This window comes from Lytechinus pictus, chromosome 17, assembly GCF_037042905.1.
Source record: "Lytechinus pictus isolate F3 Inbred chromosome 17, Lp3.0, whole genome shotgun sequence".
In the NCBI taxonomy this organism is placed as follows: domain Eukaryota; kingdom Metazoa; phylum Echinodermata; class Echinoidea; order Temnopleuroida; family Toxopneustidae; genus Lytechinus; species Lytechinus pictus.
Window position 1 is genome coordinate 28,291,373 of NC_087261.1, and position 23,392 is coordinate 28,314,764.

A 23,392-nucleotide genomic window follows, 5' to 3' on the forward strand; every position below is an offset into this window, starting at 1 on the left:
CGGGTCCCCAATAACATGAAAATCTCCAAAGTCATCCCACTGTTCAAAAAGGGTGATAGCCAACTCGTTTCCAACTATCGTCCGATATCCTTACTAACCTCACTTTCTAAAATTCTAGAAAAACTTGTTCATACCAGAACAAGTGCTTTTTTCAAATTACACAAAATTTTTTCAAACTTCCAATTTGGATTTCGTGAAAACCATAGTACTTCCCATGCAATTTTATCATTTATTAATAAAGTCACCACTTCCATCGATAATAGTTGTCATACTGTCGGTATTTTCCTGGACTTCTCCAAGGCCTTCGACACTATAAACCATGAAATTCTTCTTCATAAACTACGTCATTATGGAGTTAGAGGGAAGGCCTTGGAGTGGTTCAGGAGCTACCTCACTGATAGGACCCAATTTGTATCAGTAAATAATAGCATTTCATCTACTCTTCCAATTACTTGCGGTGTCCCCCAGGGTAGCCTACTAGGCCCACTTCTTTTTATTACTTATATCAATGATATAAAAAATACATCAGATTTACTTTCATTTATACTTTTTGCTGACGACTCCAATATTTTCTTTGATAAACCAACTCGTTAGAATCATAAATTCTGAACTAACAAATGTTACAGATTGGATCAAGGCCAACAAACTTTCGCTTAATCACCAGAAAACAAACTACATGCTTTTTAGTAATAAAATCAATACTCTACCAGACAGTATTTTCTTTGATAATTTCGTTCTTAATAATGTTTCCACTACCAGATTCTTGGGTGTCCTTATCGACAACAAATTATCCTGGAAGCCTCATATCGATAGTACATGTAAAACAATTTCTAGAAATATTGGAATTATTAATAAACTCAAACATTTTCTCCCTTCTCGAACTTTGTTAACATTATACTACACACTTATTCTACCATATATTAATTACGGAATAATTGCCTGGGGATGTTCAATACAAACACAACTAAATAGAATATTACTTCTCCAGAAAAAAGCTCTAAGAATAATTTTTCAAACACACTTTAGATAACATACTGATATCTTATTTTTTGAAAATAACATCCTCAAAGTAAGTGACATATACCTCTTCGAACTAAGTCAATTTATGTTCAAATTAAGCAAGGACGATCTCCCCACTATTTTCTCAAATATGTTCCATAAAAATGCATCCGTACACTGTTACCCAACAAGGCAACGACAATATTATCATCTCCCATTAACAAGAACTCTATTTGCAAAGAATTCATTTGTCTTTTCCGGGCCTGCCTACTGGAACTCTCTGCCTCAAGATTTTAAAGAATCCCCTAATATAAATATTTATAAACGCAAACTGAAAAAAATGTTAATTTTGCAATACTCGTTGCAAGCAGATCATGCTGAATAACTGAATATTATTTGTTATTACTGTTTTCTTCTTAAAATTGTAACTAGCCAAAGTACCTGCTCCTGCTGCCCGCTTTCTTTCTATGTTATGTACCCTGCACTTCTCTGTCCCTCCCCTCTTCTCCCCCTCACATTCCCCCTCTCTCCCTAAAACTATAAAACAAAATATTTCTCACATCAGTTACTTTTTTTTTCGTAAAATGCACCAAAATTGTATTTATTCTTAAAATTCTTTATATCATTACGACCCAGTGTTTTTTTTTTTTTGTAATGAAACTAAGTTTATTTAGGGGCTTGCCTTTTGTACAAGCTTTGCTTTTTTCGGCAAGACCCTCCGTTTTACTTTAAAATACAATTGTCATACTAGGTAATTTTATTTATTGAATTGTGTTCCTTAAATCTAAGATTATGTTATATATATTTTATTACGTCTTGCATTATTTTCGACCTTGTTTTTTTATATTTATCATGCTTATGTTGTGAAACGGAAATCAATAAATCAAATCAAATCAAATCAAGGTTGATCATGAGGTAAACTGCTAATTGGTTAATTTCTTTTCTTCTTTGTTTCAGAACCCGTCGAAGCCCCACTTCAACCATTATTTATTTGAGTCTCTGAGTTTAACCATCAAGGTTGGATGCAAGGCTAACCAAGCAAACATTGCCCTCAGTGAAACCACCCTCTTCCCTCTGTTCCAAGAGATGCTAGTAGCAGATGTACAAGGTAATACAAGAATTTTAACTTGAGCTCCCATTGACATAACACGCAAGGCAATGGGGTTCCTGTGTTATAAGCTGGAAAAACGTCATGTTTAGCATAAAATTATGTTTTCTTTGCTGAAATGTGCATAAAAAAAATCATGTATTAAATTTCTTTTGAAGGGGTACTCCAGGCTGAAAATATTATGATTTGAACAGATAAAGAGAATTCAGACAAAAGAAACACTGAAAATTTGATCAAATCGGGCAAGGAATTACAAAGTTATGACATTTTAAAGATTTTGCATTATTCCAGTGCAACAGTTCTAGGCATGCCTTCATGAATATTCAATGAGCAAACTGACGATGTCATATCCAGGGATGCCACTTTTCCGTATTTATACGGAATTCCGGCTTTTTTCCTGCTATCTGTCTTATTTCCATATTTCCGACATTTCCTGTTTTCTGTGTATTAAAAAAACCGGAAAGTCCTCCTTTTTTTTCCCCCTATCTCTCCCGATTGCGATGCATGTCGATCGACCGAGTGAGAGATATTTCCCCGAGATGTTTGCTTTTATACAGTACATAATTTATAAACGCGCGCACTGCCTACTACGTTCATTGAGTTATGCTTTTATCAAGGCTTTCTGATTAGAATTATCCATATCCTGGCCAATCAATGCGAGAGATAAGTTTCGAACGCACGCACATAGACAAGCGCAAAGTAGCGGCACGAATCGCGGTATAATAGCGACTGGTAAATACGTCTGTAAATATGATGACGTCATCCAAGATGGCAACTTACGATGACCAACGAAGGAATCGAGGATGACTAAGTTTTGATCATCATATGAAAGGAATTAGCGGTAACTGCGGTCTAAGGTACGATGTTTCTGAATTGTATATATTTTCTCGTAAGTTTGGATGTAATTATTTTTTTATAATGTGACATTTTATGTACCAAAAACGATCCGAAAATCGGGTTTCCGCCGAATGTTAGATCTAACGTTACTGCTGCATGCTGATACGGAACCCAGGGAGCTCCGGCCCGGAAAGCGGGCCGGAGCTCCTTGGGTTACGTATCAGCTAGCCCTGGGTTAGCTGATACGTTGTCTTTATGTACGGGCCAACAACTCTTCAGTCTATGTATTGGTGAGTGGAGCCAACGCGGTTCAGCTGAACAACCAAAATACAGAGACTGAAGCTTTTGGTCTAGCGTTCTATGAGAAACACACAACTAACTACCGTCAGTTTTTCAAACCTAATTGACTTCAAAGTCATCGATCACAACAAGGTAAGAGAAGCCACTTGGTCCTCCCCCCCTCCCCTAAATTTGAGGTGGGGGCAGACCCCCCCCTCCCCCCCTCCTAATTTTTTTTTTTTTTTTTTTTTTTTTTTTTTTTGCTTGTCCAATTTTCTACCTATGACATGTGTCCATCCCAAAATTAAAGGTGGACCCCCCCCAAAAAAAAATTTCTTGGACACTATCCCGGCCCGCGATAAGTTTCAGTATTTTTGGAGGACACCTAGTGGCATCCCTGCATATCCCCACTTGTTTTTTTGTATTTCATTATACAAAATTGGGTTTATTCAAATGTTTTCCTCCAAGAACTAAAACAATTGGATTGACTACTGATTTAGTGCATTAGATATTCATTGCTGTAACTTATTTCAATATAAGGGAAATGTATCTCCACACATGTATGAAAGAATAAAACAAATCTGATTTCATGTAATAACATAAGAAAAAGGAAAGTGGGGATGTGACATCATTCCACCTAATGAATAATCATGACATGCATATAACTGTTTTCACAATATTATGCCAAATCTAAAAATTAAATAACTTCGCTATTTGTCATCAGATTTTGATGATTTTTTCAGCATTTTGCTTTGTGAATTTTACTTCATTTAATTAGATATAAGTGTTTTCAGCCCGGAGTATCTCTTTGATAAAGTGCTGGTTTCCAGTTTACTACTTGTATACAAGCACTGCATACAGTATACAATTGAATAGTAACCGATAATAGCCGATATAGATATGTCCGTGTTTTGATCCGCAAAACTTCTAGGGCAAACACATGTGGGAGAAATACTGTATGGGTAATCTTAAATATATTTCGATTCATAATATGCACATTGTCAATGCATTCATTTGGGTCCTCTCCAGAATTCATCCCCTACATCTTCCAACTCATGTCGATGATGCTGGAGCTCCGACAGGACTGTCCTGGACCCTACATGGAGCTGTTCCCGTACCTCCTGGTGCCGGTCCTGTGGGAGAGGCAGGGCAACATCCCTCCCCTGGTGCGGCTCCTGCAGGCCATCATCGAGAAGGGCGCGGCCAGCATCGTGGCTAGCGACAAACTGGTAAGCTTCGCCTCTTGGGGACAATCTGAAGACATGCTTGTTTCAATGCGCTTTTGAATGACTGTTCTCTCTCTCTCTCTCTTTCTGCTTTTTTTCTTCCATCAACCCGAATAAAATGTTGATTTGAATGATAAGAGCAAAATCAAGCAATAACGATAGTGCATGTGACCTTATGGAGAATGAAATCTACATTCCCGGGAAGACCTGAACAATGGTAGAGAACAAAAGAATCCCCCTGAAAGTTTACATGAAAAGTAATCATCATCATCATCATCATGATTATTATTCCAATAATTATATTGCTATTATCACCATCTTCATCATCACCTTCACTGTCACCGTCATTTTCTTCACAATCATCACAATCATCATCTTCAACATCATTATCTTCATTATCTTCATCATTATCATCATCATTGCCATCATCTTCATCATCATCACCATAACCATTATCTTCATCATCATCACCATCATCATCATCTTCAACATCATCATCATCTTCAACATCATCTTCATTTTCATCATCACCATCATCTTCAATTTCATCATCATTTTCATCATCGTCATCATCATCACCATAACCATCATCATCTTCAACATCATTATCATCATCACCATCATCATCACCTTCAGTGTCACCATCATTTTCTTCATCATCATTATCATCATCATCGCCAACATCATTTCCAATATCATCTTCATTTTCATCATCTTCATTTTCATCATCATCATCGCCATCATCATCTTCAGCATCATTGTCATCATCATTGCCATCATCATCATCATCTTCATCATCATCATCATTATCATTTTTATCATCATCATCACCATTTTCATCATCATCATCACCATCATCTTCATCATCATCATCTTCATCATTATCCTCATCATCATCATCACTATCATTTTCTTCATCATCATTATCATCATCATCGCCAACATCATTTCCAATATCATCTTCATCATCATCGCCATCATCATCTTCAGCATCATTGTCATCATCTTCAATTTCATCATCATCTTCATCATCGTCATCACCATAACCATCATCATCTTCAACATCATTATCATCATCACCATCATCATCACCTTCAATGTCACCATCATTTTCTTCATCATCATTATCATCATCATCGCAATCATCTCCAACATCATCTTCATTTTCATCATCTTCATTTTCATCATCATCAACGCCATCATCATCTTCAGCATCATTGTCATCATCATTGCCATCATCATCATCATTATCACCATCATCATCATCACCAATTTTATCATCATCATCACCATCATCTTCAACATCATCATCATCATCATCATCATCATCATCATCATCATCATAAACACCATCATCATCATCAATGTATTATACCAGGACCCTGTTACACAAAAGATACAATCAATCATACAATATAAAGATTTACAATTAATTGTAAATATTAATCGTATTTCTTTATGTTACACCCCCAGATGGGACTTCTCGGTGTGTTCCAGAAGTTGATAGCTTCAAAGACCAATGATCACCAGGGCTTCTATCTTCTTCAAAGTCTGGTAGAACACTTAGATGAGTGAGTTTTTTTAAAGCATTGTTTAATACTGATAATAATAATGATGGCATATTTTAGCCAGGGTAGCCACTTCAGTTCTGAAAACTGTTCTCCCAGCGTGCCCTGCTTAACATGATAATGTTATTACCCCGGCTTTAGCTTGGCTTCCTTGATCGGGTGCTTGAGCATTCGAGGAATTTCTTCCCACCGGGTACCCATTCACCTCACTTGGGTCGAGTGTAACATTCTTTCTGAAAGTATATATTAAAATCCATCCAAACTACTTCTTCTTCATAAGTACAGGCCAATGCTTGGTGTATTATCATATTGTTGTAACTGAAAACAAGACTTATGAAATGTTTCTGATTTTCATAATGTTTCATCCTTTCCTTTTTAGGAATAAGATGAATGAGCATGTTGTATCAATATTCCTTCTTCTCTTCCAACGTCTGACCAGTTCAAAGACGACAAAGTTTGTAAAAAGTGAGTAAAATTCAGTTCGGCTCATTGGTTATTTGGTTAACTTTGTCCGTGTAACTACAAAGGATAAAACTGAATGGCTTTGCGGGAGGTACATGTACCTTTCCCAAAGAAGTCTCATTGCCCTAAGTTTTGTTGAGAGCTATGTGAGTCTACTGAGGGAAACAAATGCTTGTTTTCTTTTGAAAATTAGCGCCTGTCAATAATATTACTTTTATTATTACCTACTGCTGTATAATGTGTTATTCAGGCTATTATTTGGAACAGTATTAAGCCTGTTTACCTTTCACTTCTATATACACCAGGGGCCCGTCTTTCAAAGAGGTCTGATTGATCAAATCAATCGTAACTATGGAAATCCACCGGTGTCATAATTTTTTCTGTAGGAAATTTGCACAATATCCTTTATAAACAAAGAGAAGCACAGTGAATTTTCAAGAAAACAATAAATGCATGCATATCCATCATAATTAGAAAAAATTTTGAACAAACATGAATAATAGATGTTGACGTTGCTGGCCGTCCATAGTTGCATTTGATCGGATCAATCGTAACTCTTGATTTCATGTTAACCCTGATTTCATGTTAAGCATGCATTCAATGAAATAATCCTGGCTAAGTAATTGTGACGAAAACTGTTACCGTGCAGATGCACACCATGCATGGTTCGCACATACGTTTAACCCGGACACAAGACTTTCATTTATGTTTGATGAACTGGGAATATGTATATTATTATGGACTGATAATTTAGTACGGAGGCGCATTAGGAAATTGACAAATTTTGCGGATGAGAGTTGAATGAATATTATGGTCCCTGGCCATACAGCTGAACCATAGTGAGCCATTGTAATGTACTTTGTTTTGAGGTAAAAATTAAATTTGGCATACAAAATGATACATTTATACATGTATCTTGCTTTCGAAATGTCTGATTTATTTTGGTAATAGTTCTTTTGATTTTCTGCTTAGCCCTGTTACCATGGTAGTTGCAGCTCTTTATGAGACGGGGCCCCTGGGAACTGTTACAAGAAAAATGTCAGCTCTTGACAGCTTATCACTATCTAACAGTTACCATGATAGTAACAGTCAGAGACCAGTGCTTCTTAAAGGTCAAGTCCAGTCCAGTAAAATGTTGATTTGAATAAATAGAGAAAACTTAAACTAGCAAAACGCTGAAAATTTCATCAAAATCGGATGTGAAATAAGAAAGTTATGACATTTTAAAGTTTTGCTTATTTTTCACAAAACAGTGATATGCACAACTCAAATGAGACAGTCGATAATGCCCCTCACTATTTCTTTTGATTTTTATTGTTTGATATATACAATATTTCATTTTTTTTCTAGATATGACAATAAGGACCAACTTGACTGAATCATATTTTATTAAACAATGCTCATTCCACTTGTTCAGGGAGGAATTAATCGTTGTTTCACTTGACAATGAGGAAAAAAACAGAATATTCCCTATTTCATATAATAAAATACAAAAGAAATAGTGAGTGGATGACGTCATCAGTCTCCTCATTTGCATACCCACGTGGATGTGCATATAACTGTTTTGTGAAATTAAGTAAAACTTTAAAATGTCATAACTTTCTTGTTTTACATCTGATTTTGATGAAATTTTCAGTGTTATGCGTGTTGGATTTTTCTCTTTTTATTCAAATCAACTTTATGTTGGGGTGGACTTATCCTTTAATCAATCAAAATCAAGGAAACTTATCTGACAGAAGTGTTTTTGTATTGTCAATAAAGGAACTCTGTGGAAGGTTAAAACATTTAAAAAAAAAAGTTATCTGACCGTTACCGTAGTAACAATCAGACACGAATGCTTCTTAACCAATCAAAACCAAGGAAAGATGCCACACCTGCCAATTTGTCAGACGACAGATATCGATGAGATGCCTTCCTGGAAAATCATGGCAGAGAATTAGTTTAAGATTCTTGAAATTCAACTCAGCTACATTTCGTTGAATACAACATCTTTCTGTCCCCTCATTCAAAATCTCGTACCATCGCACTCATGCCTGTTTGCTATTTGTATACTATCAATGTATATTGCTCTCTTTTTAACTGCTTTATACAAACACAATATTTTATTTCTTGTTCTCGAAATAAATCAAAAGATACCAGACTATGATATTTTTCTTGTATCTTTATATCCCCACAGGTCTTATAGTGTTCTTTTCTCTCTATGCAGTCAGATTTGGTGCCAGCAAATTATCAGAGGTCATTGATGGCATCCAGGCTAAGTAAGTTTTTGTCTTGCCTGCATAGCAGAGCAAGACTATAGGCGCCGCTTTTCCGACGGCGGCGGCGTCAACACCAAATCTTAACCAAAGGTTAAGTTTTTGAAATGACAGAATAACTTAAAAAGTATATGGACCTAGTTCATGAAAATTGGACATAGGGTTAATCAAGTATTACTGAATGTCCTGCCTGAGTTTCAGGTCACATGACCAAGGTCAAAGGTCATTGAGGGTCAATGAACTTAGACCATGTTGGGGGAATCAACATCAAAATCTTTTTGATATTTCGTCATAAATTCGAAAGTATATGGACATAGTTCATGAAACTTGGCCATAAGGGTAGAGTGTCAAGTCACATGACCAAGGTCAAAGGTCATCTAGGGTCAATGAACTTTGACCAAGTTGGGGGTATTTGTTGAGTTACCATCATAACTTCGAAAGTTTATGGAACTGATTCATAAAACTTGGACATAAGAGTAATCAAGTATCATTGAACATCATGTGCGAGTTTTAGGTCTACATTTACCATATTTATCTCTTTAAACAGCATGTTCAGTATGGTTCTGGGTAGACTTTACATCCCTGACGTACAGAAGACCTCGGGCTCCATGGAGAGGAAGATCGTTGCTGTCGGAATGACCAAAATCCTGACAGAATGCCCCGTCATGTTGACCAACCCCGACTACCAGAAGCTATGGTGAGTGTCGGAGTCAAATGTGACTTTCTGAAAAGCTTTAGTCAATGAATTTTCCAAACGAACCTTATGTAAACTTAACCCTTATTAAACTGGGGGGGTGTCAATTTGACCCTCCCTCGACAATTTTCGCCGCTACGCTGCCACGCGAAATTTTTTGACCGAGCCGCTCACCGACTGTTTACTTTCAAGTCTTGTGCATCTTTTGAGACCAAATTTGCAACGCCTGGATAAGCGGTTGCGAAATTACGCAATATTTTGTAAGCGCACGTTGATCCCAAAATTGCTCAAAAACGTGCAAAGTCAATGCAAATTGTGTTTTTTAACCAAAATTCATAAATGTATCATTATTTTTCCTTTTACTGATTAAAATCTATTAATTCCATCTTATTTATGGTCAAAATAAAGTCCCCTACAATTTCCATTGAAAAAACATTAAAAAACAAAAAGTCGAAAACAGAGAAGTACATAAGAAATTTAGAAAACAATAAAATACACAAGAAAATAAATGTGATGTTGTAAGTTTTAAAAGTACATGTACATTTGATCAGATCCCTATAAAGAGTCTGTGTACCGAAAATTAGAATTTTAGGGGCATTATTTAGTTAATTAGAGCAAACTTTTGATTTTACGCATAAATTAGCATAATTAATTAGCAATGAGATTTTTCACAGAATTTGACCTTGTAGTTTTGTAGATTATGCCATGGGTAATGTGTGTGCCAATTTTCGTCACGATCCCGCGATCGACGGCCTAGATCATAAGGGGGGGGGCCTGAATCAGCCCCCCTCAGTCTTCTTAGGCATCAAAATAGCCCAGTCTATTTAGGGTTAAAGGCAAAAATAATGAAGAGAACATAACATGTTAATGAATGGAACATGCTTCAAGGTAATCAGACCTCATATTCAGCCTAAATAAATTATAAACCAAGTCATTGGTAATATGCACTTTGGATATCAGGCAAATTACCAGGGTCCTGCCTTACAAAGAATTGTGATTGATCCGATCAACCATAACTATGGAAAGCCAGCAACACCTATAATGTGTGTTTGCTCGAAATATATTCCAACTATGCTGTAAATTCATGCATTCATTGATTTCTTGAAAATTCTGCGTGCTTCTCTTTGCTTACAAAGGACATTGTGCAATTTTATTTGAAGAAAAAAATTATGACATCAATGGATTTCCATATGGTTGAGGTTGATCAGGTTAATAGTAGCTCTTTGTAAGATGGGCCCCTTATGTATAAAATGTATAAATACCAGTGACTTTCTTTGACAAATAATGTAAACTGCTAAGATCCTAGCATTTGATTGTCTCAGATTTTAATAGTCATCTCTGTGGAGTCTCTAACAAATTTTCTGAAACGTATTTTGATTTTAAAGCTATTTATGCGCTTTGAGCGCTCTAGAGAGTGGAGTTGGCACTTGGAAAGTCACTGTCCAATAAAACTGGACTTGTTGGATAAAAACCACTCCTTTCATAAAACTCTCCCTTGATTGGAAATAATCAGTGGAGGTCCCTTGTGCCTTCTGCCATCTGGAAGACAGGTAATATATTGAATGAAACTGTTTTAATACATGGTGCCCATTCTAGCAAAAATACCTCTCCTTTTGCAGGACACCCCTACTTCAAGCCCTGATCGGGGTCTTTGAGCTGAAGGAAGACGACGAGGTCCCCGAAGATGAGCACTTCATCGAGGTGGAGGACCAACCCTCGTACTCTGCTGCCTATTCACAGCTGGCCAACGCTGGCAAGGCCACAAGGGATCCCTTCAAGGGGACCATCCAGAATCCCAAGATCTACCTGGCGCAGAGTCTGCAGAAGTTCAGTGGTGCCCATCCTGGACAGGTGAGAAATTCTTGTTGATGTTTATTTATAAGGGACCTTTAGATCCTTCCAAAAGAACCTTCCAATCCTAAGATCTACCTGGTGAAGTCTTCAGAAATTCTGGGCTGCTCATCCTGGGAAGGTTAGAGATCATTGTTTATTCATTCATAAAGGACTGCTAGATCCTATCAAAACCCAGAGATCTTCCTGTCGTGGAGTCTGCAGAAGTTCAGTGCTGTCCATCCTGGACAGGTAAGAGATTTTTGTTGATATTTATTTATAAGGGACCTTTAGATCTTTGAAAAAAATCTGAAATCCTAAGATCTACCTGGCTCAGATTCTGCAGAAGTTCAGTACTGCCAATCCTGGACAGGTAAGAGATTCTTGTTGATGTTTATTTATAAGGGACCTTTAGATCTTTTCAAAAGAACCTTCCAATCCTAAGATCTACCTGGTGAAGTCTCCAGAAATTCTGGGCTGCTCATCCTGGGAAGGTTAGAGATCATTGTTTATTCATTCATAAAGGACTGCTAGATCCTATCAAAACCCAGAGATCTTCCTGTCGTGGAGTCTGCAGAAGTTCAGTGCTGCCCATCCTGGACAGGTAAGAGATTTTTGTTGATATTTATTTATAAGGGACCTTTAGATCTTTCAAAAAAAATCTGAAATCCTAAGATCTACCTGGCTCAGAGTCTGCAGAAGTTCAGTGGTGCTCATCCTGGACAGGTGAGAAATTCTTGTTGATGTTTATTTATAAGGGACCTTTAGATCTTTTCAAAAGAACCATCCAAATCCTAAGATCTACCTGGTGAAGTCTTCAGAAATTCTGGGCTGCTCATCCTGGGAAGGTTAGAGATCATTGTTTATTCATTCATAAAGGACTGCTAGATCCTATCAAAACCCAGAGATCTTCCTGTCGTGGAGTCTGCAGAAGTTCAGTGGTGCCCATCCTGGACAGGTGAGAGATTCTTGTTGATGTTTATTTATAAGGGACCTTTAGATCCTTCCAAAAGAACCATCCAATCCTAAGATCTACATGTACCTGGTGTAGTCTTCAGAAATTCTGGGCTGCTCATCCTGGGAAGGTTAGAGATCATTGTTAACTTATTCATAAAGGACTGCAAGATCCTATCAAAACCCAGAGATATTCCTGTCGTGGAGTCTGCAGAAGTTCAGTGGTGCCAATCCTGGACAGGTAAGAGATTCTTGTTGATGTTTATTTATAAGGGACCTTTAGATCTTTTCAAAAGAACCTTCCAATCCTAAGATCTACCTGGTGAAGTCACCAGAAATTCTGGGCTGCCTATCAAGGACAGGTGAGAGATTCTTGTTTTATTTAGTCATAAGGGACTTTTAGATCCTTTCAAGACCCTAAGATCTACCTTGCGCATAATCTTCTAAAATTCAGCGCTTCACATCCCAGACAGGTAAGAGATTCTTGTTGATATGTATAAGGGACCTTTAGATCTTTCCAAAGGAACCATCTAACACCGTAAGATCTACCTGGCTCCATAATAAAATAAATATAATTACGAGCAAGCCTGAGTTATTTTAATTTGTTGTTCTAAAGCATTCTGGTGTATGATGAAAATTTATTATATAAAAATTAGATTCCTATACCAGAACTCGAACTTTGCTTTAAAACGCGAGAAACCGTTTTAGCTTGTCATATTCCGGTTGCTGATCGAGTTGTGCATAACTTTACCAACAGTTTTTGTGAAACAGACCTTCTGCTTTCTTGTCTCTCCCTGCAGATCAGTGGAATGATCACTGGTAGTCTGGATCCTAAAGCTGCTGCGTACCTTCAGTCGTATCTCCAAGCAGCCAATGTTTCCCTCTCATAACATCGAGCTGGACCTTCCAAGTAGAAAATGAAGTTCTTGTGAGACTCTTTAACCGTGATGGCTCTTCTTACTCTTTACACAGCGGCCACAATCTTGTAGCCATCTTTGAAAACCCCTTTCTTCTTGGACAGCACTCATGGAATCCTTGAAAAGTTCTTTTACATTGATGATCGCATGTTTAGGATCTCATAAATCTTTACACAGCAGCCATATTCTTACGAACATCTTTGAAAACTCCTCTCTATTACTATACTGTCCTCATGCTAGCCTTGAAAGATTCTTTTGGTAGTTATGTGACTAGAACATTCTAACTCTTTGCACAGTGGACAACTTTGAAAATCTCTTTTATTCTGGACCTCAAAGCCGTCACCAGACAGCCTACATGTATGTCTCCCTCTTGTAACACCAAGCTGGACTGTCCAAATGGAATTATGGAATCCTTTTGAGATTGTTTTACATTGGTGATAACATGCCTAGGATCTTTACACTCTTTACGCCGCGGCCAAGTTCTTATGTCCATCTTTGGCTCTCCCTTTCTTACTGGACTGTCCTTATGGAATCACAAGACTCTTGTGCCTGTGATCTTCCAACTATTTACACTGTGGCCACATTCTTATGGCCAGCTTGGGCAATCCTTCCTTCCTGGACACAAGGGGCCCGTCTTACAAAGAGTTGATATTGATTTGATCAATCGCAACTATGGAAAGCCGGCAAAGTCATATAAAATGCATGTTTGTTTAAAAAAAATTCTAGATATGAATGTATATCCATAAATTCATTGATTTCTAAACAATTCGATGTGTTCTCCTTTGTTTACAAAGGACATTTTGCGAATTTCCTGTAGAAAAAATTATGACACTGATGGATTTCCATAGAGTTACGCTTGATTGGATCAATTGCGACTCTTTGTAAGACGGGGCCCAGAGATACTGTGTACCTTCAGTCCTTTCTTCAAGCAATCAATGTCTCCCTCTCATCCTGTCAAGCAGGCCAAATAAGACACCTTGTCGAAAGTCAGAACGGCATCTTTCCTGCAGGAACCCCGCATACAGCTTATAACTACCAATCCTCACATTTCATAGCAGACAAAATTACTGGCAATGCAGGAGAGCTGGGATGAAAACCTCTCTCTAAACCCCCCCCCAGCAGAACCCTTAAAAAGTGGCCATTTGCGCCATGTTCTTCGTGTGTCATTGTAGTCAGGTGGCTGCTAAGATAGAGAGGTTTCTGGTAACAGCGAGTTGTGGGTATTTCATTAAATAGGAAAGAGCGTAGGTTGCTTTTATAAAGTGCTGAAGACATTGGTAAAAGTTGCATTCTGTACAGTAAGGTTATTACTGCAGCCTTAGCTCAAGATACCATAGTACTTTATACAATCTTGGGGGGGGGGGGTGTTTCACAAAGTAAGCTTAATCAGCAACACACGTGCTTTTTAACACGAAAACTCAATGATCAATTGGTCTATATTGTGTTACCTATGACCAACGCCGAGATGCCCTGCGCACACTATACAATACGTTGCGATCCGAATTTCAAAAAAAGTAATGACATTTTATATGAACATTCCAATCATATTAGCGATCAGATTTTCAGAATATTGGTAGGACTACTGAAATCGGAATTCAGTCTAGTTCGAGCCTCCCTGAATGAATAAAAGCAAATTCAATTCCAAATCGTAATGACGTCATCATCGGCTGTGACTTGAATCTGATTTAGGTCTTAACTTCAACCACAGGGCTTGCCGCAAACCAAAAGTATGATTTAGTTATTCCTTACATAATGCCGAACTTCAAATTAAATAATTTTAGTTCTTGGAACTTTCACATTTCATGCAAAATGCGATTTAGTAAAAAATTGTGTTTCATTGGATGGCATGGTGTGCGCTGGACTTAATACCCCACTCAACTGGGAATTTACATGTAAGTGCGACTTTTAGTCCTACATACATCTTTGTGAAACACCCCCAGGAATGGAGCTGACTAGGAATGTACTTCCTAGTCCAGGGCCCCGTCTTACAAAGAGTTACAATTGATCCGATCAATCGTAACTATGGAAAGCCAGCAATGTTAACATCTAAAATACATGTTCAAAATATTTTCTAGAAATGATGTATATTCATACATTCACTGTTTCCTTGAACATTCAGAATGCTTCTCTTTCTTTTCAAAGGATATTGAGCAAATTTCCGAAAGAAAAAAATTGTGACATTGATGGATTTCCATCTACTTGAGATTGATTGGATCAATCGTAACTCTTTGTATGACCGTGACGGGGCCTTGGGTTGAGAGCATCACAAAGTGGGAAGACTTTCTCAACCCACTCATTGAAAGGCGAGAGTCAGATCTATTTGACGATGTGTCCGTTGGTAATTATTTTGATCAAAGCCATTTCAAACACACATTCTATTGTATCATCTTAGCAGTAAAGAATAGACAGAAGAAAGAAAAGAGAGGGAATGGTCGAAATGATTATAGTCAACTGAGAGAAATTAAATAAATAAATTAATTAAATCAAATTAGATACAGTAAGCTAGGTGAATATTTAAGACTGGTTTTACTGACTTGGCTACAGTTTCTAAGAAATATGACAATGTGTTGCGCTTTTTTGCCTTCAAAGACCATTTAATGTTATCAAAATTCCATTTACTTTTAGAAAGGTTCAAGAAAAAGCCACAGGCTATTGGATGAAATAGTTGCTATTTCAAAAATTGTATGCGTTCTATGTCTTTTGTATCCGAATGTTATATAAATAAATATGTATTTTGTGACCTAAACCTTAGTAGTCAATAAAGAAAATGGCAACGGAAAAAAAAGCACCGTTTGGAAGCTTTCATGCGAGTTTAAACACTTGGTATCATGCGTGGAAGGGTAAATTTCTAAGAAATGAATGTGACAATATTTTTTATTTGTATTGTGTATAAAATGAAATAAAGCTTTCCAAGCAATAACGTGTGTTGGCCTTTGAATTAGTTATTTCAGTGAATTATCAGTTATCATTTAATGGCAAATCCACCCAACAAAAAGTTAATTTGATTATTAATAAAAAAGAGATAATTCATTGAAATCAGATGCAAGTTTAAAAAATTTGCAAAACAGCGATATGCACAATAGTGGTATGTAAATGAGAGCGTTGATGATGTCACTCACCATTTCTTTTGTACTATGAAATATGGAATATTTAATTTTGTTCAGATTTGACAATGAGGAATCATCATTTATCTATATACATGTATGTTGCAATAATTGTAATTCCACATTCTCGAGGAGTCTAAACCCTGTTTTAGATTATATTGAGGAAAAACTTAAGATACTGTATTTCATATTTCATATAAAATAACGGTACAACAGAAATAGCAAGTCAGTGATATGGTTTCCTTTATACGCATAATGACCAGGATCTACATTTTGAAGTGTTTTTGTGAAATAACACAGAACTTAATCTACATTCAATTTTGTTGACGATATTTATCCGAGCACTTTTCCCACATACCATAATTATAGCCCAAAGCGCTCACAATTTCAGACTACCTAATTACGGTAATCCTCGACAGCACTGGCTCGGTTGCCTCTCGGGCATGCATCAAGAATGACACAACATTTGCTGCTGCGACAATTACTCGAGTTTAACAGACCTGCCAACCAGTACTTTTTAGCCGTATTTAGTACGTTTTTGCAACCAAAATACGGCAGTACGTTTTTTTTCTTCTTTTTTTTACTAAATCGTAATTTATTGAGAAAAATAATCTCTATATGTCTCTATTTCATAAAACGTACACAAATATGGTTAATAGATCAATGTAATTTCAGGTAACTTTTTTTTTCAATCATTTTGTTAAAACCAATGTTGTTTTTTTTTCATCTGCAAGAGCAGTGCGCATTTTAGCTTGCATGCAGCTTGAGCGCCGCGATGAGCGAGTGCCACAAGCATTTTATTATGAAATACACTTTTTTGGGGGAAAATACATTTTTTTAAATCACAGAATACAGTTTTTCTACCTAGAGGTTGGCAGGTCTGGTTTAATCTGATCTAAGATTTAGGTTAGCGTTGCAATAGAGTTGTGTTTAGGGTTAGGTTTAGGATATGGTACAGTGTTAAACCCAGGGTTGAAGTTGGTCATTCGATTGGTGCGTGGAATTTAGGGCGGAGCAATTGTCGCCGGAGCAAATGTCCTGGAACCTTATTAACTACTGTCCTTGGATGTTATTTCCTTCTGAAGTGCCTTGAGCATCTCATTAAAGTGGCAAGTATGCTTGTAAGTCTTCTGATCTATTTCTACTATAAATTCTAACTCAGCGTTAAGCTTCTCTACTCAGACTTACATGTAGGTGCTTGGTTCATCAGTATTCTTCTCTTTTTCATCAATCCATATCAAAAAATTTCGGCAAGTTTTGTTCGAACTTATTATGTTGGTATAACAACTTTTGTATCTTTGATTCAAAGGCATTGATATATGGGTGTCTGTTGCCTCCATTTCAAATTTAATGTACTTACGTATATGCATGTACATTATCTGTTACTCTCTGTAACGCACGAAGTGCAAATGGGAGTGCAAGTGATTCTGTTTTGCTCCTGATTTTTCAAGCGCTGGACAAGAATGCAACATTCTGCATTCCAAAGGGAAGTCAAAATAAAGGAAATTGTGTGCGAAACTAAATCCCGCACAGGAGACAGAATTAGCCATCGTCTGCATTTCGTACATCGATCTGCTATGATCGCATTTGAATACTGATAACTTATCGAAACAATGAAGATGTTTAAATTCCTATATCTTCTGTTCTTGTTACAAACGAGTCAATCAAGATGCCCAGATCTCTGTGATTATCCGCAGAGGGCCGTCGTCAATGTAAAATGCAGAGAGCGTGACCTAGATGACATTCCACAGGACCTCCCGTGCAAAATTGGTTTGCTCGACTTGCGTAGAAACTTCATTACTGCCCTAAAGAAAGAATCATTCTCATGCCAAACTGAGTTGGCTGTGCTTCTCCTGTCCAACAACATCTTTGCTTCATAGAGAAGGAAGTCTTTGATGATGCAGAAGATCTGGTATACATCGACCTCAGCTCCAACTTTTTTAAAGCGTTTACCATACCTTGGTTCTTTACCTTTCATTCAAGAGATATTCATCATCCGGAATTCTTTGACGGATTGGAATCATCAAACACTCGGCAACATATCAGGACCACACCTTTCATCTCTTCACCTGGCATTCAACAAACTCGAGAATATACCGGAATTTCAATTTGAAATATCTGCTCTAGATCTAAAGGGAAATGATTGATTGATTGATTGATTCTTTATTTCCATGCAAAAATAAATCATACAACAGAAAATATATTGACAATATCTCATGGTAAAATAACAATAAACAATCATTGCATGGGAGGGAACAGTCATAAGCACAAGGCTTGAAAAGGACGCCCCTCAAGAAAGACTACGGCCCTGAATAAAATCAATATAAGTCATATTTAAAAATTACAGTAAAAGCAGGGCCAAAAGGAAAACACATCAAGCATGTCAAGAATAAATCAAATGATAATAACACACCAGTCGCGTATCGATTAATATTACTATGTTTAACATAGATACGTCGTATAAAATAATACAAAAAATAAAGTATGCAATATGATGAGTCATGAAACTGATGATAGAACAATATCTTAACTCAAATAAGTGCTAATAATGGAATGCTTAAACTCAAACTTAAATTTGTTCAATGTAGGAGCACCACGTATTGTTAAAGCTATATCATTCCAGGTATCTGGACCAGTATGTCTTATTGACCTATGGGTCAATGCAAACACTGACCTGTCCAAACCAGTGTTTTTTTATCCAAAAACTGTATTAACTCTGGACATTTCCTCCAACAATGTTGAGTACCTGGACATACTGCAAACAATGGAGAACCTTAAGACATTATCTCTTGCATTCAACCAAATAAGAGAAATTACAACCACTGTCTTCATTCACCTACCTTCGATTGAAACAATCAACCTTCAAGGAAACAACATCGTGGATGTGTCTGCCATCCATGATATTCCACATATCAAATTAATCTTATTAGACAACAATCAAATCAGGTTTATAAATAGTCCAGCATTCACTAATATTCCAGATATAGAAACAATTAATTTGCAACATAATAAAATTATTGAAATCAAAGGTGGTTATCATTTCAATATACCAACTAGTCTTCTCCTCTCCTACAACAACATGATAGCAATGAACATATTCCAAGGTAGATATCACTCTAACTTAGAAGTTCTCAACGTTGATAATAATAATCTGCAAGTTCTTTCCCTCATTCATTTTTCTGGTTTAAATTCCATATATGCCTCTCACAATAAAATTACAATTTTAGAAATTGGTATTAATGACTATCAACATTTAGAATACATAAACCTGTCCTGGAACCAAATTTCAAACATCACAAACTTTCAGAACTTGCCAAACATAAACAACTTGGATTTATCGTACAATCAAAATTTGTCAGGCTCATCTCGGCTCATTCTTCTCAACGTTAACAACAATAGATTGTCATTGCTTTCAAATTTCACAGCTTTGCCAAGACCAATTTAAATCTTGCCAAAAATAATATTTCTCACCTTGGTTTTCAAAGGTCTGTTACCTCACTAAAAATGTTAAATCTTAATCACAACAGACTTGTAGCAATCGACCCTAACGACTTCTCAAATCTTACCAATCTAAGAATTTTACGCATCGCATTGAATTCGTTAGTAGAGGTTCCTACATGGATACTTACCCAAAGTTTGAGCTCTCTTCAAAGCCTTGACATCAGTCATAACCTATTAGCCAATTTAAATCTCAACCATCACTCTGCTCAAAACACACCCATTTTGATAAATGCAGCGGACAACAGAATCACCCAAATCATCTCTACTTCAACCTTGGAATTAAACATTACTAACAACGCCATTGGAGCTTCAAATTCAAGTTTACTTTCAGCGAGCAATATCTTTGCGTGCAACAATAACTTGACAGATTTCAAACAAATCCGGTTTTCAGGGACTTTGAGGGGACTTTTTCTAAACAAAAATCTAATTGCAACCATACCCAATTTTACATTTTTACTTGCATCTTCACTCCTTTTTTAGAACTGGATGATAACCAGATAGCTGATATATCTAATTCAGCATTCATTGGTCTTCAGTTTGTTGTCAGGTTAAAGCTAGAAAGGAATCGTCTGTCACACCTACATTCTGGGGTGTTTTCAAATATTCAGGAGCTACAACACCTTTCCATAAGAGGAAATCCTCTCATATCCATTCCAAGCCAACTATTTTCAGGAACACCTGGTATATTGAGTATATATTTTTCAAACATCCCATCCTCAAACATGTCCATACAAGCGTTGCAAGATATTCAAACTCTTAGATATTTGGATCTTCATGAAAATTTGGCATTTCAAGCACTGATTTTTACAAACTCAAGTATACAACAAGATGTTGCTTTGGAATTTTCAAATCTGCATGAATTAATTCTCTCTTCAAACAATCTTGGAAATTATTGTCCATCGTTATTCACAACTACTCTGGATGCAATTGATTATTCTAACAACACAATTACTTCCATCCCTAGACACTGTCTACCAAGAAAGAGCAGGCCATACGATCTCTTCTTGTCACACAATCAAATACAAAACATCTCCAAAGATTCATTTGATAAGCATCAGCAATTCTGGTTGTTGGATTTAAGGTATAACAATATTGTGTTCTTTGAATTAGGTTCCTTACAACATCAGACACACTTGGTACATTTATATCTTCAAGGCAACCAACTCACAAAAATTCACCTTGCTATCTCAACATTCTCTTTGAAGCCAATATTTATCTACTTACAAAATAACCATTTGTCATGTGATTGCCAACTCTTAAAAACTATTCGAGCACTCGGACAAATACCCAAACCAACATTTTGTCAAAAACCTTATCTGTACATCAACTCCTCTATTGCTGAGCTGACTGGAACTGATACATTTAAATGTCGCCCACAACTGTGCTCTCCACCATATCAAACTATCCTTTCGTTTGTCGGTGACCAAATGATTGAGTTACCTTGTCCAATTAAGACATCAAACAACATTTACTGGTCAGTCTCGTTAAAAGGCCAGCAACTATTAACCTCTCCTTTACCAGATGGAGTTGACATTCTTCCTCACCATGCTCTTATTATCGATCATATCAGGAAAAACTTGACCGGACTTTATAGCTGTTGGACCGAGAATGAAGGTGGTCAAACAAAGTTTACTGTAGAATTACTGGTAGAGGATGAGATGGCAAACGAGAGGAATCTAGAGAATTCTAACCATTCGGTAATGTTAGCCAGGAAGTGGAAGGACACAATTATATGTGGTAACAAATCCTTAGCTACAAGTCCATGTAATATCATCAGTAAATCATATAATTTATTGTTTTTATTAGTCCTAGGTATCCTGTCACTCATCACAAAGTAGTAACAAGCAAAAAATAATATTCACTCTAATTCAAATACATGCACAAATGTTTGTTTTTAATGAACTCTGAAGAAACTAATAATTTTCATCACAATTTCAGAGATTAAAAAAAAAAAAAATCATGTAGGCCTACTAAACATGGACTAAATGTGTTGAAGTTGCCAGTATGTTTGCATTGTCATCATACAAATCATGTTATTTTATATTATTAATATCAAATGTACATCTTCCTGGCCTTCCTCTGGTAAAAGAACACAAACAAATAATTTGCCTGTTTCACCACAAAACATGACAATGAATGCCACTTTCACCCCTTTTCAACTCTTCGTCCATTTTTCCTGTTTCATAATACATACCATGTTTATATTGTCTTTATTTGCCACGTCACATCTGGATGTAAATGTTTGAATAATTTATTGATGACGTGAATGGAAAAAAACACAAAGTTCCCCCTCATCATACCTATTTTGTGCTATATAGAAGTAATTATAATTATGTACTGTAGACTAGAGTTACATGCATTTTTGCTCAAATTGAAATGTTCATACTTAATTGTTGATATTGTGAATGTAGTGTCAGAAGTTTTACATAATTTATGTAGGTGCAAGGGAGACCGCTAATTACTCATTACTATTGAACGTATTGTTAACAATGTTGTACAGTTGAGCTTTGTCAAACTCTGTATAATACCTACAATGCTACTTATTGTTTATAGCTCTTTGTATTTTAGTAAAGTTACCATTTATTCTAAGATATACATTTTGAAGGAAGTTGACTTCAGATTACATGTTCAGGGATAGGTTTCACTTTTGTCAACCTAGGGGTCAAATTTTCATACCCATTTAAACATATTTTTTTTTATCGAGAAACTTTAGAATATAATTTCTTTTCAAAGAAAATAATTATGGGCCTTAATTCCATCCGTTTTACTTCATACTACATCCAATACCCGAACTTACAGATGCAATAATTTTTACAAAAGTGGCACTAATTCTACTACAATTTTTTAACTGAAGGGATGGACTTGTGCCAATTCTTTTCAGAGTACCTTAAGGACATTGTTTTTACTACGCAAGATCCAAATATGAAGGTTCTTTCACAAGAATTCCCAATTTTGCAATGTGAATGTGAGTTGCAAAAATTTTTATTGGATCAATCGTAACTATATGTAAGATGGGGCCCAGGAGTCTATAATATCCAATAAATATACAATTTAAGGCATACATGCATATGTAGGTAAAAAATGAGAGTAGATAATACTGTCTACATTAATAAATGCAGAAACAAAATTTTGTTTGTTTGTTCTATTTTTATTTCTGCGTTCACAATAATCCATAAAGTATACAATATAATCATAATACATAATTAGGACCAAAAAAAATGGTGTGAGCATATACCTCACTTTTTAATAATGAAAAAAAGCCGGGGGGGGGGGGGCACTCAGTATATAATGCATCGTGGGTATGTGCCGCAAAGGGGACCCCCATTTTTACACTCAAATTTCTGTTCCAAGGCATAGCATCTTTGTCTTATTGAGAAAAAGAACAAAGAAAGCCCCTCCAAAGCATAGCATTTTCTTCTTATCAAGAAAAAAGAAGAAATCCGCTCCAAAGCTTTGCATATTTTCCATTACGCCGTTCCGGTCGCATTGATCTGCAACATGTACAATGAGCCGCAATTTTGGTGAAAAGCGGCCGCAGAGCGGTGTCCGACCATCGCCTCTGCGCTAGCGCACCCGGTGCCCATGCCACCGGTCTAGCTGCATTCACGTTCCATAGGGATGCATACGCACTCACACGCAGGCGACCAGTTCCAAGGAC

General features: G+C 36.6%; 1 protein-coding gene and 1 pseudogene across 6 annotated transcripts in view; both read left to right on the forward strand.

Annotated features, from left to right (window-relative positions):
- LOC129280764 (exportin-2-like) overlaps positions 1 to 16,049 on the forward strand; it is a 51,660-nt gene extending 35,611 nt beyond the window's left edge. For 3 of the 6 annotated variants that reach the window (XR_010296206.1, XR_010296208.1, XR_010296207.1), the window contains exons 18-26: positions 1,957 to 2,107; positions 4,253 to 4,452; positions 5,923 to 6,020; positions 6,397 to 6,482; positions 8,656 to 8,737; positions 9,282 to 9,431; positions 11,048 to 11,279; positions 13,013 to 13,812; positions 15,164 to 16,049. Coding sequence is in view for 3 of the 6 variants with exons in the window: in XM_064111885.1 (XP_063967955.1) it covers positions 1,957 to 2,107; positions 4,253 to 4,452; positions 5,923 to 6,020; positions 6,397 to 6,482; positions 8,656 to 8,737; positions 9,282 to 9,431; positions 11,048 to 11,279; positions 13,013 to 13,102 (1,089 nt within the window). In the remaining 3 variants the exon portion in view is untranslated. Of the gene's footprint in view, positions 1 to 1,956; positions 2,108 to 4,252; positions 4,453 to 5,922; positions 6,021 to 6,396; positions 6,483 to 8,655; positions 8,738 to 9,281; positions 9,432 to 11,047; positions 11,280 to 13,012 lie in introns of all 6 variants that reach the window. The other 3 variants (XM_064111885.1, XM_064111887.1, XM_064111886.1) reach the window with 1 other exon arrangement.
- LOC135157206 (uncharacterized protein DDB_G0271670-like) lies at positions 4,664 to 5,795 on the forward strand (annotated as a pseudogene).
- Positions 16,050 to 23,392: the final 7,343 nt, after the last annotated feature.